At 52.8% G+C, this 18,434-nt stretch overlaps 1 protein-coding gene and 2 non-coding genes across 3 annotated transcripts in view; 2 read left to right on the top strand and 1 right to left on the bottom strand.

The window, feature by feature from the left end:
* RASGRF1 (Ras protein specific guanine nucleotide releasing factor 1) overlaps positions 1 to 18,434 on the bottom strand; it is a 48,397-nt gene that overhangs the window by 4,502 nt on the left and 25,461 nt on the right. The window contains exons 12-24 of the mRNA XM_060260206.1: positions 17,651 to 17,787; positions 16,353 to 16,435; positions 15,874 to 16,122; positions 13,169 to 13,539; positions 12,247 to 12,372; positions 10,708 to 10,878; positions 10,184 to 10,290; positions 9,759 to 9,871; positions 8,021 to 8,081; positions 6,683 to 6,786; positions 6,353 to 6,437; positions 4,463 to 4,660; positions 3,144 to 3,223 (exon numbers count right to left, since the gene is read on the bottom strand). Of these exons, the coding sequence (XP_060116189.1) occupies positions 3,144 to 3,223; positions 4,463 to 4,660; positions 6,353 to 6,437; positions 6,683 to 6,786; positions 8,021 to 8,081; positions 9,759 to 9,871; positions 10,184 to 10,290; positions 10,708 to 10,878; positions 12,247 to 12,372; positions 13,169 to 13,539; positions 15,874 to 16,122; positions 16,353 to 16,435; positions 17,651 to 17,787 (1,885 nt within the window). The remainder of the gene's footprint in view (positions 1 to 3,143; positions 3,224 to 4,462; positions 4,661 to 6,352; positions 6,438 to 6,682; positions 6,787 to 8,020; positions 8,082 to 9,758; positions 9,872 to 10,183; positions 10,291 to 10,707; positions 10,879 to 12,246; positions 12,373 to 13,168; positions 13,540 to 15,873; positions 16,123 to 16,352; positions 16,436 to 17,650; positions 17,788 to 18,434) is intronic.
* TRNAP-UGG (transfer RNA proline (anticodon UGG)) lies at positions 14,104 to 14,170 on the top strand. Its single transcript has one exon. It is a non-coding gene; the product is annotated as a tRNA-Pro (tRNA).
* On the top strand, positions 14,213 to 14,279 carry TRNAP-UGG (transfer RNA proline (anticodon UGG)). Its single transcript has one exon. It is a non-coding gene; the product is annotated as a tRNA-Pro (tRNA).

Genomic DNA, 18,434 nt, shown 5'->3' with positions numbered 1-18,434 from the left:
ATGCTTTCCCGCCCCGCCCCAAGTCCTGCCTTTGGGCACCCAGCTCTCGAGGCTGCAAATGCTGCAAACTCCAGCCCGCCAGAAGGGAACGCCGGGGTGGCTTCCACTGGTCTACACCGGGGTTCCCTTCCCAACCTTTCTCATACGGTGACCCACCCAAGGCAAAAACAAGGGCTTGTTTTTTGGCTGGCACCTGAGTCCAACTCTGGCCTCATCACCCGTCTAGAACAGCACTGCATTTTCTACAGTGGCCAACTAGATATTGTTGAGAAACCCACAAACACCTCACCAACTGGGTGTGGCTGCCTCCAAGCAATCATCCCCCCTGCTCCCAGCTCCGACAGCTTTCCCTCCCCCCCCCCACTGTCACAAAGGGAGGTGGGGGGATGGGAGATGCTGGCTAGGAGGAGGAGAGACAGGGCAGGAGCAGCTGGCAGGGAGCAGGGCTGGCCCACCACCCACTTCAAGAGGGGTTGCAACCCACTTTTGGGGCCCAACCCACAGGCAGGGAAACACTGCTCCAGACATCTTTCGGAAAGAAAAGTTCTAGGAAATGCATGAAGAGGCATTTGGGGTGAAAGGGGGGAACTGGACTCATCGAGCGCATTTCATTCTGCAAATGTTGATTCCCAAAACTGGATCTGGAATTCACGACCTAAGTTCTAATCTGAAAACATCTTGATTATTTTCAGATCCATCCTGCACGTCTTGTCTACACTCAAAGTTTAATTCCTATATCATGTAAATTTAACTGGGACAACAAATCGGGTTGCACTGGACTGAGCAATTCTTGGAGATTGGGGGTGGGGGGAAGAACCTGGGGAGGCATTTCCCCTGGCCTAGACTCTAGCCAGCCATAGAGATTGCTTTCTGAAGCCACCATTTTCTCCACAGAAATTGATCTGGCCTGGAGGAAAATTCTGGAGATGAGTTGTAATTCTGGAAGAACTCCAGGCTCCCCCTGAAGGTTGGCAACACCATGTGCAACAGCCCCAAGTGAAGCTATTAAGCAAATTACTCCAGTCAAACAAGCGCCGGTTTTGCGGTCCACGTGGGCAACAACTGATCAGACATGGTCCCAATCGTAAGTGAATTCCAGGGCCCCTTGGGATGGCCACTTCAGAAGGAGGTCCTGAACGTCCAGTGACCTGGCTCTGGGTCTTTCCTCCATGCCTGAGAAACTCCACCCTGGGCAGTTGTACTGCAAGCCTGGAGAAAGTCCGTTTGTTTCTCATCAGGGTGGTGCAAAGGCAGGACTTTTTTCATCCATGGGCTGCACACAACAAGCTTAGTGCCCCACTAAGCACTGAGAACCAGGGGGGTTTAGAATGTTTTCGAGACAACTGATTCCCGCTGCATCTTTGAGACCTCTTCTTCCTTTTCCCCTCCTTATTGTTGGACCTCCTTCCCCAGCTTCTCCCCAGAGATCAGCTGCCTGACCTTCTTGGCAAAACAGAGAGAGGTGATAATTGAGTGGGAGGGAGGCTGCTTTCTGGGCTTACGATGGCATCTAGAATATATAAATATCCAGTGTGTGACAAAAAGCTGCTTCTGTTCACATACAAGGGCATTCAGATATGAGGTCAAACTGGTCAAGGATCGCCTGGAGCTGTCTGGTAGGCAATCAAATATGAAAAAAGAGGCATCCCTTTGAAATATGAAGTCGAATATTATGCACGCTCGTATTTAGGCAACCAAGAATAACAGTCCTAAACTAGCCTTCTCAGAAGTAAACTCCAGTGAGTTCAATAGGACTTCCTCCTAGGGAAGTGTGCATAGAATCATGGGTCCAAGCAACCATGCATTTAAAGAGTTTGAACCAAATTCTTGCATTACCAGCATGTTCATATGGCCTTAGCCATGTTCAAGTGAGGCCTGGAGTTGTCCCATATTGCAGTTGGAGTGTCGAGGCCTTGCCATTTTTCTATTTCTATTGGAGAGCCAGTTTGGTGTAGTGGTTAAGTGTGCGGACTCTTATCTGGGAGAACGAGGTTTGATTCCCCACTCCTACACTTGCACCTGCTGGCATGGCCTTGGGTCAACCATAGCTCTGGCAGAGGTTGTCCTTGAAAGGGCAGCTGCTGTGAGAGCCCTCTCAGCCCCACCCACCTCACAGGGTGTCTGTTGTGGGGGAGGAAGGTAAAGGAGATTGTGAGCCGCTCTGAGACTCTTGGGAGTGGAGGGCAGGATATAAATCCAATATCATCATCATCTTCTTCTTCTTCTATTTCTGTATGCTGGAATGCCTTTGTATTGTAAGAGTTGGGGAAGGTGCCTGGTGCTTGCTTCGCTCTATCTATTGTAACAGTCACAAGTGTTCACCTATACCCTGTAGAAGGGAGTGAAGCCGCTTTCTCAAGGTTGCTTGATCTCTTCTCAGAGACAGCTCACACTGCTAAATGTTTAGGGAATGAAAGGTGTTTCTGGGAACCAGTTTGTACTGCTTTATGCAGGCTTTTTGCACTGTTCTTTTGGCAGGCTGCATAACGGCCCTAGATAAAGTATAGGTACTGGCCACCCCCAAAGGTGAGCCAGTTCTGACACAGACATGTGTATCAATGTTTCCTCTAAGCTGAGCGAGTGTGAGCTAGCTCACAGATTTTTGGCCTCCGGCTCACATGTTTTTGTCTTAGCTCAGGAAAAATAGCCCCAGAGCAAACTAATTTATGCAGGAGCTCGCAACTTTAATGCCACTAGCTCACAAGTAGAATTTTTGCTCACAAGACTCCATGGCTTAGAGGGAACATGGGTTGCTACTGTTTCTGTCTATCAATAAAGCCAGCTTTCTGACCACACCGGAAGCCTTCTTTCTTTGAGGATAGTCCCAGAGCTGACCCAGTGATCACAACGGCTTCCAAGGACAGACTCGATGGCCTCACTTCCCTCTGAGCTCCCTCCTTTCCCCAAATTTCCCAAGCCAGGGCTGGCGACTCCAAGCGGGTATCATTTATATGGGAAAGTACAAAATGCCCAAAATTCCAGTTTTATCTTTAAGCCCCAAACCTCAACATTAGCATGTTAACCAACATTAGGGATCCAGCCCAGCCTAGCTGTGTTTAAAATGCTGATTTCAGACTTTGATCCCGGAATCCCCTCTCGGGTTCCCTTTTCCCAGATCCAGAGGATGACCGAGGGTGACTTACTTTTTCAGGGCTTCCCTCAGATTCTTAAACCGACCCTCTGAAGACACCAGTCGCTGCAGCTTGTCAATCAAAGCTTTTGTCTGGAAAAAGAAATGCAAGAAGATTTCGCCATCAAGAGGCAAAGCAAATGAGCCCACTCCCGCCCCAGCGCAACACCAAGAACAGGTCGCTTCTGAATGCTGTTCGTGAATCCTGTCCCTTCAAAATCCAATGCTTAGTCCTGACTTGCAGAAGCTGCCAAAGTTAAAGTTGATTTTGGAATCACTTGCCCCCAAAGTGATCAAGTGGAGGGGGAGGGTGCTACCTATCTGTGATGGGTCCTGCCATTTAATCAAAACTTGCAGCTTCTGAGGAGACTGACCCAACTTGCCTTGAAGCATTTAGCCAAGAGTGACAGTCAGATCAGAAGCAGAGACATTTGAGGGGAGAGGAACTGTTGGCTCCGGGGGCCCTGGGGGTCAGATGGACCTTGGAGGACCAAGCTCAGACTTCTGTGGTACCCATTTCCTTCCCAGAGTCGCCTTGTTTTCAAGAGGAATTTAAAAGGCTTCTCCACAAAGCACTTGGTGTAAAATATAATACATATCTATTTTGAAAAATGCATTTATGCCCTGCCTTTCCACAGTGCCCCCAAAGACGCCTCTTGGGCCTCAGCTTTGGCCTGCCCCACACGGTGAATGTTCCAGTCAGGAGTTTTTCCCAAGATGGTGGAAATACACAACGTGATTTTCAGCATAAATTAACTTTAACATTTGGCTTGGGAGAAACAAGGGATAGAAACATTTGGCTCGGGAGAAACAAGGGATAGAAAGTGAACTTATTTATCTTTGGAATAAATGTGTCAGGATAAAGGCATTCCTTTTGGCCTTGTTTTCTTCTTAAGCAAGGTTTCGTTGGACTTCAGATGAGCCAAATTGCCATCCCCACAGCCTTGCTTCCTGCCTGTCAGCAAACACTGCGGCAGGGGGGATGGGAATCAAGCATGACAAGGAGCTGCACAAAGCCCCCTTCAGCCTTGTGACCACATTGAGGGTCAACCACAGCTGGCCTGGTTGCATTTCCATGTTTTGAGAAAGGAAGGAAGGCTGCATGCGACAACAAACATCTGTGGCGAGAACATCAAGTATCAGTTCTTCTTTGAAGAAAAAGGAAACTGCGGAAGGCAGAAGTACAGGCGCAAAGGAGCATTACACACACACAAACATATATCCGCACTTCCTCAAATGAAGAACCTGAGGCAGGCTGGGAAACAAGCCCCTGATTGAACAGAAGCATCCAGCAACTAAATCACAGCCAGGACTGAGGCCCGCAGCCCTCACCTGCTTGGACACCTTCAACCAGGTCTTCTTCAAGCGGAAGATGGCGCTGCGGTTGAAAGCAGAGGTGATCTCCAGGACGGCGTTGTAGTTGTGGAGGCAGCGGCAGATGTCAGCCACAGCCACCCATTTCTCCAGGGTGCTCACCCGGGCTGTGATGTCTTCGTTGCGGAGGATTTCGGAGGCAATCAGGTTGCTGATCTGCAAGGAGTCAGGGAGAGGAGAGGAGAGGAGAGGGGAGGGGAGGGGAGGAAAGGGGAGGAAAGGGGAGGAGAGGGGAGGAGTGGAGAGGGGAGGAGATGAGAGAAGGGGAGAAGGGAGAGGAGAGGAGAAGGGAGGGGAGGAGAGAGCAGAAGGGAGGAGAGGGAAGGAGGGGTGGAGAGGGGAGGGGATGAGGGGAGAGGGGAGGAGTGGGGAGAGGAGGGGAGAAGGGAGAGGAGAAGGGAAGGGAGGAGAGGAGAGAAAGGGTCACAGTACATCCTGTAGCTTTTGGCCCCCAATGAAAAAATGAAAGCTTTTCCAGGGTTCTGGAGGCCATGCAGGGGTCACGGCTGCTGCTGGAGACTCTCCAGAAGAGACCAGGAAGCTCGCTGGCGTGAGCAGTCTCCAGCAGGATGAGGGGCTTCTGGCCCTTCTGGCCACTCTTTTACATCATCACCTTCACACCTCAGGAGTCAAGGCGTGTGTGTGGAGCCGGACACAAAGAGCAGCTCTAACTTTCCTCCCTGCTCTAGTCTTCAGGATGGCTCCCAGCATAACTGTTGGCCTCCTGGAAGGGCTGCCTTTGGGAGGGATCCCCAGGGAGGCCTGAAGGGCTCTGTCGGAAGAACTGCTTGTCCCTGTTGCCTTTCCGGGAAGGAAGTCCCTTCCAGGAATGAAACTGGGGCCATGACTTTGTCACCTGTAAGTCCCCAGCAGCTTCATTCCAGCAAGGATTTTGCAGCAGGAAGCAAAAAGGGCGCAGAGCCTGAACTCCCCCCTAACAGCTGCTGCTGCTGCTGCCACCTTCTGGACATTAAACAAGTGTCTGCCAGTCAATCCCACTCAAATAATGGCCAGATTAGAGACCAACAAGCATTTCAGGGTATAAATCTGCAATCTGAAAGCTCCTACTTGGTCTCTGAGATCCAGAGGAGTCAGCTGTGTTGGTCTGTTGCTGCAAAACAGCAAATGCCCCACAGCACTTTTAAGACTAACACATTTTGTTGCAGCGTCTGTTTCTGAGAAACACTGCTCTCTTTGTCAGATGCATCTGATGAAGAGAGCTGTGTTTCTCGAAAGCTTCTGCAACAATAACATGTGTTAGTCTTAAAGGTGCTACTGGGCTCTTTACATTTTGGTCTCTGAGATGTTCCTGGACTCGAATCCAGCTGCTCTGTCGCAGCCCAGCCTGGCTCCCCTCTGAAATTCAAATAAAGTAACTCGACTAAGAGCAGCTTTAGAGACCAGTTCGGCTGGTTTTCTGTTGACTCTGCACACGACAGTGCCCTCCCGTTTAATTTCAAGCAGGGACCTTGTGTTCCTGCCAAAGCCAGCTTTCAAGTGCATTTCTTCTACAGCTCTCCAGACTTTATGCAGAGACAGAACTAATTTATGGGGCTGCCAATAGGCCTGGAGAAATAACATCCTGTCCCAGGCTTAACATGTGGAAATGGACAGCTGACGTTTTCTTGGCATGGAGGCAAGTGACATCACCCAGGGGATAGCCCATTAAGCCTCTAATAATGGGCTTTGATTCATTTTCTCCAGACAGCTGGCAACCACAGAAGCCACTCTAGCCAGAACTTAACAGAGCTGAATCCTGGGATGTCCTGCCATGTGGTTCTTTTGTCCCAACTTCCCCCTCTGCCACTGGCCCCCACCCACCCGTGACTCCACTCTGCCCAAACTCACGTCATTGAAGTGCTTGGTGTTCTTCATGATGTAGGGGGTCCGCTCATTCTTTTCCACCTTCATCCACCCTTGCCCAAAAAACTCTCTACAAAGAAGAGATGCCTGGGTCAGCTCAGGCCCACCAGCAGGTCTGGCCTCTGGGCATCTCTATAAACCACAGGGCTGGAGGGAGAGGAGGTGTTTGTGAGCACCATGCAGGGGGTTAGGGAAATCACAGGATGGATGTTGCTTTGGCCAAGCCCAATGATGCAGCCTTCCTTTCTGCAGAAGGACCCAGGAGGGCAGTGCTGGCTGCACAGGATGGGGGCCTGGCCAAGCCTGCCCACTTACTCATAGGGGATCTTCTTGAAGACCAGATGGTCAAGCAAGGTGAGCTGTTCAGCTATTTCCAAAGCTGAGTGATTCTCGAAAGGCTCTGCTTGGACTCCCTCTGCCTAAGGAGGAAAACAGAGAGGCTGTATACTGAAATGCCTGTCTGCAGCATCAGCTGAGAGATTTGAGAGGGGGGAGGGAGGGAGAGAGGGGCAAAAGAGAGAGAGGGGGAGAGGGAGGGAGAGAGAAAGGGAGAGGGAGAGAGAGAGATAGGGAGAGAGAGGGGGAGAGAGGGAGAGGGGGGAGAGAGAGAGAAAGAGAGAGGGGGAGAGGGAGAGAGACAGAGAGAGGGAGGGAGAGAGAGAGAGGGGGGAAAGAGAGGGAGAGGGGAGAGGGAGAGAGAGAGAAAGAGAGGGAGAGAGAGGGGGGAGAGAGAGGGAGAGAGAGGGGGAGAGGGATAGAGGCAGAGAGAGAAAGAGAGAGGGGGAGAGAGATAGAGAGGGAGAGGGGGGGAGAGGGAGAGAGGCAGAGAGAGGAAGGGAGAGAGAAGGGGGAGAGAGGGAGAGGGGGGAGAGGAAGAGAGAGGGAAGGGGGAGAGAGAGGAAGGGAGAGAGAGGGGGAGAGGGAGAGAGGCAGAGAGAGGGAGGGAGAGAGAAAGAGAGAGGGAGAGAGAGAGGGAGGGGGGAGAGAGGGAGGGGGAGAGGGAATGAGAGAAAGAGAGAGGGAAGGGGGAGAGAGAGGAAGGGAGAGAGGGAGGGAGAGAGGGAGGGAGAGAGAAAGAGAGGGAGAGAGAGGGGGGGAGAGAGGGAGAGAGAGAGGGAGGGAGAGAGAGGGGGAGAGGGAGAGAGAGGGGAAGAGAGGGAGGGAGAGGGGGAGAGATAGGAGAGAGAGAGAAAGAGAGAGGGAGAGAGACGGGGAGAGAGAGGAGAGGGAGAGAGAGGGGGAGAGAGAGTCCCTGTTGTGTCTAGGAGCTTTAATGAGTTCACAAAGACACGGTTTAATTGAGAAATTGACCCAAATGCGCCTTTTTTATTATGGCGGCAGAGCAACTCTGAGCCCCACCTCCAAAGGAATTTAAAAAGTAAGGAATCCTATTTGTTTGCCGAAAAGAGCAGAAGTCCAGCAGCACCTTGAAGACTAAGAGGATCCGTGGCCGCGAATGCCACCACTATTGTTAAGTCTTGAAGGTGCTGCTGGACTCCTGCTCTTTTCTCCTGCTCCAGACAAACTCGCGGGACCACCCTGGGAAGGCCCTGACAACAGGCAAGTGAGCAAGATGTTTGCCAGGGCAAAGAAGGGAGGGAGCACTCCTGGTCCTTCATGGCTGGAAGTGGGGCAGGGGTGGGGTGGGCTCACCATCTGCAGGATCTCTTCCAGCGTGATCTGATTGTCTCCCGGGTCCTCCTGGGTCAAAGTCCTGTGGGGTGCAGAAAAGACAGGCTAGGAGCAGTCAGTGTGAGAGGCCCCTAGTAGGCCCAGCCAATCTCCTCTGGACGGGGAAAGAAAAGGTCTTTGGTCTTCTTCATGGCCCAATTCAGTTGGCCTCTTCAGTCCCCCTGTGGGCTGCTTCAGAGAGTCAAACTGGAGTTTTCTTTCCCATGATTCTATGTGGGGCATCTTACTTGATTCCCAAGAAATCACTTCTGTTGCCCTGCCATGGATAGCCTAGGCAGGGCTAAGCAGGGCCAACTGTGGTTAGTACTTGGGTGGGAGACTGTCCTTGAAATACCCAGTTGAGAGGCAGGGACAGGCTCTATACAGCCACCTCTCTGAATATCTTCCAGGCCCCCAGCAGGGGTCAGTCACCAGAAGTCAACATAGAATCATAGAGCTGGAAGGGACCTCTAGAGCAGGGGTAGCCAACGGTAGCTCTCCAGATGTTTTTTGCCTACAACTCCCATCAGCCCCAGCCATTGGCCATGCTGGCTGGGGCTGATAGGAGTTGTAGGCAAAAAACATCTGGAGAGCTACCATTGGCCACCCCTGCCTAGAGTCATCTAGTCCAACCCCCTGCACACAGTTACACACCCACACCTCCCCAACACACAAAATACAAACATCTCTTCTATTGAGTAGGGCAGCCATCTTTGTATGCTTTCACTCAATAATCTTGAAGCAGTGGAACAAAGGAACATGCAAACAGAGTTCCCCAAGATACCTTTGTGAATGCTGGGAGATTTGGGGCCAGGGCCTGGGGAGGGCAGAGGGTGGGGGAGGATGGGATATCACTTTTGGGTGATGCGCTAAACTGTCTGCCGTAGCCTCTATAGTCTTTACCACAGTGACTTGATGAAATTCCTAGAGCACTGCTATGTGGAAGCCTATTTTCTGCTGCTCCTCAGTTCCTTGTGGGTGGAAAACTGGGGCTGGGGGCAGGGAAATGGAAGCTGCCTTCGGTCTCTCAAGGTCCATCTTGTCTCTCTGGAAGGCAGAGAGTCCCAGGAAGAGTCTTTCACATCACCTATTACCTGATCCATTAATGGAGATGCTGCAGCCGAGGATTGAACCTGGGGCTTTCTGCGTGCCAAGAGGATGCGTTTCTGCTCCAGCTGCCAACTGCCTGCCATGGAGATAGGGTTGCCAAGCCCCATTTGGGGGCAGGGGATCCCCCGGTTTGGAGGCCCTCCCCCCCACTTCAGGGTTTTCAGAAAGAGGGGGGGGGGGTTGAATGTCCACTGGGCAATCCATTATATCCCATGGAGACTGGTCCCCACAGAATGTAAGAGATAATTGGTCTGTGGGTATCTGGGGCTCTGGGGTGGCTGTTTTTTGAGGTAGAGGCACCAAATGTTCAGCATAGCATCCAGTGCCTCACCTCAAAAAAAACCCCCAAGTTTCAAAAACACTGGGCCAGGGGGTCAAATTCTATGAGCCCCAAAAGAAGGTGTCTCCATCCTCCATTATTTCCAGTGGAGGGAAGGCATTTAAAAGGAACATGGTCTCTTTAAATGTGGAGTTCAATCATGCTTCTCACACCCTTGCTCCTGACTCCACCCCCGAGTCTCCTGGCTCCACCCCCAAAGTCCCCAGATAGTTCCTGAATTGGACCTGGTGACACAACATGGAGACCGTCTTCCGTGACAGCCAGACTTGCCTGATGATGTTGGCGGCGGCTTTCCTCTCCTGCGTCAGCAGCTCCGGGTCATGGATCACTTCCTCCAGAAAGCCAATCACTTTGCATTTCAGCTCCTCGTTCGTTTCAAAGTCCTGCCCAAAAGACACACACAGAGATTCTTCTATCTGCCTGAGAGGCTTCATCGAGGCCAGGGAGTGTGGCTAACTGACTCATGGCCTGTCCAGGGGCGGGGTGGGTGGGTGGGAACGAGACCTCTGGGAGACAGGAGTCCCCTCAACCCTATCCCCGGGGGCAGAACTTGGCTTTGTGGATCCAGGGCCAGGCAGGCTGCAGAGGCTGGGAGAGCTTCAAGGCCTGGAGGGGTCTGGACCTGAGGATCACCACACCGGGGAGGGGGGGTGCATTCCCAAGCAGGATGTGCCCTTCCCCGCTGGCTGCGGTACCTGGGAATGCTTGGAGACCCAGTGTCGGAGGACGTTCAAGACCCGGTTGGTGGCGGCCCGTCGGATCACAAACTCTTTGTCGCCATTCCTCTGATCAGGAGGGAAGCCTGCAAGAAGAGCCAAGGTCACCTCAGGGGCCACCCTGGCCTCCTTCATTCCAGACACAAGGTCTGCCTGCTGTCCTGGGTAGTCCTCCCTCTCCCTCTCCCCTCCAGGGAGACGCGGCTTCCCCGATCCCTCCTCGTATGATGCTGGGGACAGCCTGGGCCACAAACGGAGCTGCTGACCAGCGGAGGCGGAACCCCAGCAGCCCCCCAGGTCCAGAAGCAAAGGCGGATTTCAGAGCCACCAGCAGAACCAGTGCGTGGAGGACAGCAGAGTCCCCCAGCTGGGCCAAGCAGGAGTGGTGGTGGTGCTGGGACTGGATCCCACCCTGCCTGGTGTAGACGCGGCTTGTGCTCCTGGCCTGGGGCCCCCCAGGGTTGGAACCCCTCTGCCTCTTTTGGGTGAGGCCTGCTGCCCACCTGCACTCGCCAGAGACATCCGCCTGTACTTCTCTTTGGTGGGGGTGCCCTCGTTGGCACCAGCGGTTGCAATGGCAAAAGCAGAAGTAGCCGAGAGGGCACTGCGGCTGTTGTCCAGCTCCCGGCAAGAGGTCATAACCACTCCGTTGTTATACGAGAACAAAGGGAATTCTGCATAAGGAGAAGGACACAAACATCAACACCTCCCAGGGCGAGATCCTTCAGAGGATCCCTTCCCCCGCTCCACTAACTGGCCATTAATAAAGAGCTTCTAAGCCCCTCCCTCTTTTTTTGCCTTTGGAAATATGCTGTTAATTCAGTGAAAGCCTGCTTAGGCCAGGGGTGTCAAATGTGCGGCCCATGGGTCAGATCAAGAAGAAGAAGAAGAAGATATTGGATTTATATCCCGCCCTCCACTCCGAAGAGTCTCAGAGCGGCTCACAAGCTCCTTTACCTTCCTCTCCCACAACAGACACCCTGTGAGGTGGGTGGGGCTGAGAGGGCTCTCACAGCAGCTGCCCTTTCAAGGACAACCTCTGCCAGAGCTATGGCTGACCCAAGGCCATGCTTGCAGGTGCAAGTGGAGGAGTGGGGAATCAAACCCGGTTCTCCCAGATAAGAGAGCTATGGCTGACCCAAGGCCATTCCAGCAGCTGCAAGTGGAGGAGTGGGGAATCAAACCCGGTTCTCCCAGATAAGAGAGCTGTGGCTGACCCAAGGCCATTCCAGCAGATGCAAGTGGAGGAGTGGGGAATCAAACCCGGTTCTCCCAGATAAGAGAGTTATGGCTGACCCAAGGCCATTCCAGCAGGTGCAAGTGGAGGAGTGGGGAATCAAACCCGGTTCTCCCAGATAAGAGTCCACACACTTAACCACTACACCAAACTGGCTCCGGAGGGCTCCTATCAGGCGCGCAAGCAAGTCTGCTTCCTTCTCCCTCTCTCTTGTTTCCTTCTGCGTCACAGCTTGCTTTGCCAGGATATCTCAATCACACAGGAGCTGCAGAGCAAAGCCTCTATTTTCTCCATCGGCTGAGGCTCCTCTCTTGGGGAGGAAGTGCGGAGGGGGCTTGCTTTGATACTGGCCACAATATTGCAAGAGTGCTAATACTTTAAGCATGTTATATTTTAGGGGTTTTTTAAGAAAAAAAATTGTGTTTGAAGTTTATATCTTTGCTACCAGGTGTTGCATTTTGTGACACACACGGCCCAGACCAACAAGATGTCCTTTATATCCGATCCGGCCTTCATACAAATGAGTTCGACACCCCAGGCCTAGACTATATTGAGTAATAATCACTGTAACACTTTCAAAAGAAGAGGCGGAAACTGAAATTCTATTCTGCATGAGAGACAGAGGACAGTTTCAAAAAAAGTCGGAGGTATTTTGGATGACTACAACTGCCTCCAACAGACTGCAAATATCAAACGTTGGAAAATCCCATTCCTGCACAGTCTGCGACCATCAGCCAGCCCGAAGCAGCCATGCAGCTTTGCAGACTCCTTGAAAAGAGCCCTCCCCACTTCCTGCTCACGTTACCTGAGTTGTTTTTGCCTCTGACCAGTTTAGGAGTGGTCGGCGATTTGGTCGGCGAAGTCTCCACTTCAGCTTCATCGCTCTGGTTCTGATCTGTGTCGGATTCCTCTCGGACAGACGCTTCTGCACCTGGAGCGACAAGCGGGGAGTCTGATGAGTTAAGAAGGAGGGGAAAGCAGGGTTGGCCCTGCCACTAGGGGATTGCCTAGGGCGCTGGGGGCACCAAAATGGGCATCCCCCCCCCATGTGACTCTGTGATGCTATCAGTGCAGGAGGGGGCTTGCTAGGGGGCCAGACAGTCTAGGGCCGGCCGGGGGAGGGGGAGGAGGCCCAAGAAAACAGATTCGGGCAGGACTCTCCAGACCCTGCCGGTTTGCTGGTCTGCAACTGGCTCTTCAAAGGACTCTCAGGATGGGCTGGACGGGGGTTCTCCCACCCAGGAGGTTTCCCACATTGGGCAGGCAGCGGAAACCTTCCCCGACGTTGCCGACGTGACGACGTCACACACAAGTGACATCATCGTACCAGCAGCGTTGCGTGTCAACCATTTTAGGCGTTTTACAATAGGTATCATAGAGTTTTTCCCTCCCCAAATGCTAGAGCATCCAGGAAAACCATAGAGTTTTCCCGGATGTCGCCGGTACAATGGCATCACTTGCGGGTGATGTCATCACACTGTACGTGCTTTGCACTCACTAAAAAAGTCCCCCACTGGAGGCCACGGGGGACTTGGCAACCACATCAGGGCTTCCCTTGGGGCCTTAACCCCCCGAGGCTCCAAGCCATTCCCTCCCCCAAGGACAGACCCCACAGAGCTGTGCCACGAAGGACTCTTTGCGGCAGGCATCTCTAGCTGCCCCCAGCAGCTCTGCCCCGACCCCCCCTCCGCTGCCCCCAGCTCTTTGGAGGAGGCAGGCGCACTCACCGGCCTTGCCGGACAGAGGGTCCTCAGGCTTCTCGGCGGGGCCTTCCCCCTCGTCGGGCATCTTGGCGGGGTAGTTGCTGGACACGTAGAGCTTGTGGATGTCCAGGGTGGTCTTGCTGAAGGGAGAGATGGAGGAGTACAGGCTTGCATAGCCGTTGGAGGAGCAGCTGAGGGCGGCCAGGTCTAGGGCCTTCCCCCCGGTGATGATGGGGATGTTGAGGGAGAGTTTCCTCCTCCGGCTGGGCGAAGATGACTTAGTGATGGAGAGGGGCGGCGGAGAGGAGAACTTGCGGTTGGCACGCGGAGACTTGGGAGGCTCCCCGTAGAGGAGTTTGCTGTTCTGACTACTGGCAAACAAGAGCTCCAGGGACCTTGGGGGGAAACAAAACCAGACGCCCCCTTTACTGCCCAGCATGGCCTGCCAGGACCCCAAAGCAAAGCTGGACGGACTCCGGGCTCTTCTGGAGGGAGCAAAAAGTGACCCCCCGCTGGGATCCTGCTCTGGGTCTTCCTGGGAAGCCACACCCTGCAGAGGCTGGCCACGCCCAATCAGCTGCAGGCGGGGGTGTGGCTTCCGGCCTGGGCCATTCCCACTCAGTCCTCTCCTGCATGGCCGGGGCCTGCCATTGGAAGCTCAGTCCTCCCTCTGCTGGACAGGCCGGTAGCGCCCCTTGGGGCCCAGAGGGGCCAGCCTCCTTGCGGGTTTTATGGGCCCCCTCCCCCTTGGGATGCTCCCCCCGAATGGTAAGTTCTTGGGTGGGAGGAAGGGAGGGAGGAGAGGCCCCTCTATTGCACAGGCTGCAAGGGCAGCAGTGCATGTTCCCGGCTGCTCCCGGTTGGGGAAGGGCCCAGGAAAGCAGGGAAACGGGGAGGGAGCGCAGAGATACAAATCAGCCTTCTTTGGAACTTCGGAATTGGAAGTTTGGGGGAGGGACGGTGGCTCAGTGGTAGAGCATCTGCTTTGGAAGCAGAAGGTCCCAGGTTCGATCCCCGGCATCTCCAACTCAAAAGGGTCCAGGCAGTAGGTGATGGAGATGGAGGGACGGTGGCTCAGTGGCAGAGCATCTGCTTTGGAAGCAGAAGGTCCCAGGTTCAATCCCCGGCATCTCCAACTAAAAAGGGTCCAGGCAAGTAGGCGTGAAAAACCTCCGCTTGAGACCCTGGAGAGCCATGAATGGGGCTGTGGCTCAATGGCAGAGCATCTGCTTGGGAAGCAGAAGGTCCCAGGTTCAATCCTTGTGATCTCCAACTAAAAAGGGTCCAGGCAAGGAGGCGTGAAAAACCTCCGCTTGAGACCCTGGAGAGCCATGAATGGGGCTGTGGCTCAATGGCAGAGCATCTGCTTGGGAAGCAGAAGGTCCCAGGTTCAATCCTTGTGATCTCCAACTAAAAAGGGTCCAGGCAAGGAGGCGTGAAAAACCTTAGCTTGAGACCCTGGAGAGCCATGAATGGGGCTGTGGCTCAATGGCAGAGCATCTGCTTGGGAAGCAGAAGGTCCCAGGTTCAATCCTTGTGATCTCCAACTAAAAAGGGTCCAGGCAAGGAGGCGTGAAAAACCTTAGCTTGAGACCCTGGAGAGCCATGAATGGGGCTGTGGCTCAATGGCAGAGCATCTGCTTGGGAAGCAGAAGGTCCCAGGTTCAATCCCCGGCACCTCCAACTAAAAAGGGGCCAGGCAAATAGGTGTGAAAAACCTTCGCTGGAGACCCTGGAGAGCTGCTGCCAGTCTGAGTAGACAAGACTGACGTTTATGGATCAAGGAGGGTCTGATTCCGTAGAAGGCAGCTTCATATGTGGGAGGGATGGTGGCTCAGTGGTAAGCAGAAGGTCCCAGGTTCAATCCCTGGCATCTCCAAAAAAGGGTCCAGGCAAATAGGCGTGAAAAACCTCAGCTGGAGACCCTGGAGAGCCATGAATGGGGCTGTGGCTCAGTGGCTGAGCATCTGCTTTGGAAGCAGAAGGTCGCAGGTTCAATCCCCACTGGCATCTCCAACTAAAAAGGGTCCAGGCACGTAGGCGTGAAAAACCTCAGCTGGAGACCCTGGAGAGCCATGAATGGGGCTGTGGCTCAGTGGTAGAGCATCTGCTTGGTAAGCAGAAGGTCCCAGGTTCAATCCCCGGCATCTCCAAAAAAAAGGGTCCAGGCAAATAGGTGTGAAAAACCTCAGCTGGAGACCCTGGAGAGCCGCTGCCAGTCTGAGAAGACAAGACAGACTTTGATGGACCAAAGGTCTGATTCAGTAGAAGGCAGCTTCATATGTTCAAGCTGATCACTGCAGGCTGAGCTCCAGGAAAAGTCGAAGGGGGATCGGAGCTGACATGCCATTTAAATCACACTGGAGGGGGGGGGAGGGAGAGGGGTGGTCCCTGGCCTCTGCAGCTTCTTGCTCTCACCCCCATGGCCCCCTCCTATGCCCCCCTTCCCCTGTGTCTCTTAGCTATGGGGCTGCTGCTGGGCATTCTAGGCAGCTCTCCTGAATCAGAGCCCTGGCTTTGCCTCAGCTAGGTTGGCGCTGAAGTTTAAAGCGACTGGTTGGCCAAGAGACAGAAGTGCAGGAAGAAGCGGGTGATGAGAGGGGTCACATGGGAGGCCGCCTGCCACCCTCGTCTCTGCACCCCCCCCCCGCCAGCTTCTCCTCCTCGTGCCCCTTGACCCCGAGAGGCCAGGAAGCATCTCCCAGGGGGGCAGCGGAGAAGAGGCTCACCTGGCAGGGATGGCGCTGATGGGCTTCTTGTAGATGGTGATGAGCTTGTCCAGGACGGTCATGGCGCTGGTGAAGACCCGGTAAGAGTGCAGGAAGGTGTTCAGGAAGTCGATGCTGAGGAACCGCAGGTCTGTCAACCTCTCCAGGAGCCGCTCCACACTGGCATAGCGGATCTGGAGGACTTTGCAGGAGTTCATGGTTTTGCTGAATCGGATGTCGACGTCGTCGCAGTACAAGCTGGTGTCCGACCTGGGGAGACAGTAGAGACTGGGCGTCATGCCCTCCTTGGCAGCCCACGGCTGAACAAGACCTTTGGCAGCTCTGCCTGCAGAGGACTGAAACCCGGCAGGACACAGCTGCTTCTGGACATTTGGCTGCAAGAAGCCCCCGGATGCTTCACCAGCCCCCTGACAGGTTCCAGGCAGGGAAGGGCACCCCCAAGTGAGGCCACCAAGGCCTCCTCTATGAGGAGGGCTTACTTGATCATCTGGGGGACGGTGACTTTTGAATTTTCCTCAAAGGCGTTCATCATGAGGCCGTTGCACCGAATGTTGTCCACGCACTGAAACACACACAGAACAGGCTTATGCAAAAGAAGACGACATTGGATTTATATTCTGCCCTCCACCCTGAATCAGAGTCTCAGAGTGGCTCAGAATCTCCTTTATCTCCTTCCCCCACAACAGACACCCAGTGATGTGGGTGGGACTGAGAGACCTTTCCCAGAAGCTGCCCTTTCAAGGACAACTCCTGCAAGAGCTATGGCTGACCCAAGGCCATTCCGGTAACTGCAAGTGGAGGAGTGGGAAATCAAACCCGGTTCTCCCAGATAAGACTCTGCACACAGCCACTCAAACAGGGGGAAAGGAAAGAACACAAAATAAAGAAGATGGGAATCTACAGCACAATTCTGTGCAAGTTTCTCCACTAGAATGCTTAGGAATTTCCTTGAATGCACCAGCCTGTACCAATACTTCCTCTAAGCTGTGGAGTCTTGTGAGCAAAAATTCTACTTCATGAGCTGCTGGCATTGAAGTTCATAGAATCATAGAATCATAGAGTTGGAAGGGACCTCCAGAGTCATCTAGTCCAACCCCCTGCACAATGCAGGAAACTCACAAATACCTCTCCCTAAATTCACAGGATCTTCAGTGCTGTCAGATGACCATCTAGCCTCTGTTTAAAAACTTCCAAGGAAGGAGAGCCCACCACCTCCTTAGGAGGAAGCCTGTTCCACTGAGTAGTTCCACTACTGCATAAATTAGTGTGCTCTGGGGCCATCCTTCCTGAGTTAAGACAAAAATGTGTGAGCCAGAGGCTAAAAAATTGCAAACTAGTTCACAGTAACTCAGCTTAGAGGGTATACTGGCCTGTACATGCTTAATCTCTGGAAAATTCATTCCTATTTTTACTCTTCTCTATGCTACAAATTTTTACTCTTATTTTTACTCTTCTCTCTGCTTCAAAACTGGTCAAGGTAACTTCTCTGAGTGCTGTTGAGTTGTCTTTTTTTTTTTTAAAAAAAAAATGTTTTTATTGTATTTCAGTATTCTATCATATGTTGTTCTCTGCCCTGAGCCCTACGGTGAATGGGCAGGATAGAAATATACTAAAATAAATAAAGTCTCCCAGGCTGTTATTGTTAGAATATCCTTCAGTTCTCTCAAGTTGGCTTGCCAGCGGTATTGGCAGGCCAGTTCACAGCCTCCGTGAAATGAAGGGCAGCCATGCCACCTCACCCAACAGGTGCCCCCCTGCACGGCTGACCTCTCCTTACCTGGCTGATGTCACTGGTCCACGCAGCCTTTTCTTGCCTGGACGAGGCCACCAGGATGACGGTGTACGATGGGGCATCCTTGGGTTCCACCACAATCTTGAAATCCAGGTGGTCTATGTCTTGCCCAGACCCTTTGGCTTTACAAAAGACACAAACGATGTGAAGGGAGAGAAGAGAATGGGGCTCAGGGTCAGGGTGGCGGTGGGGAGAATGGCAGCTGGGGGGGGTGGGGAGAATGGATTACGGGACTTGTACAAAGGACGCATGGAAGAGCAACTGATGGAGATAACCATCCAAATGATAGATCCAGGCAGGCAGCTGTGTTTGTCTGAAGCAGCAGGACAAAGTTAGAGCCTGTCAGGCACATTGAAGGCCAACCAAGTTTCATCCAAGGTATGAGCTTTTGTGTGTATGCACACTTCCTCAGATGCATTGAAATGGAAGTTACCAGGCCATACATATAGGCAGAAGGAGAGCAGCAAATGAAGAAGAAGAAGAAGAAGAAGAAGAAGAAGAAGAAGAAGAAGAAGAAGAAGAAGAAGAAGAAGATGATGATGATGATGATGTTTGAGGAAGATATTTGAAGAAGTTTGAATATGTTTGAAGAAAACATTTGAAAAAGTTTGAAGAAAATGGCTGAAGAAGATGATGTTTGGAGAAGAAGTTTGAAGAAGATGTTTGAAGAAGAGGTTCGAAGAAGATGTTTGAAGATGTCAGAAGAAGACAAATTTGAAGGAGAAGTTTGAAGAGGAAGATACTTGAAGATGAAGATGTTTCAAGAAAA

This window comes from Heteronotia binoei, chromosome 19 (assembly GCF_032191835.1).
Source record: "Heteronotia binoei isolate CCM8104 ecotype False Entrance Well chromosome 19, APGP_CSIRO_Hbin_v1, whole genome shotgun sequence".
In the NCBI taxonomy this organism is placed as follows: domain Eukaryota; kingdom Metazoa; phylum Chordata; class Lepidosauria; order Squamata; family Gekkonidae; genus Heteronotia; species Heteronotia binoei.
This window is presented reverse-complemented; position numbering and strand designations above follow the sequence as displayed.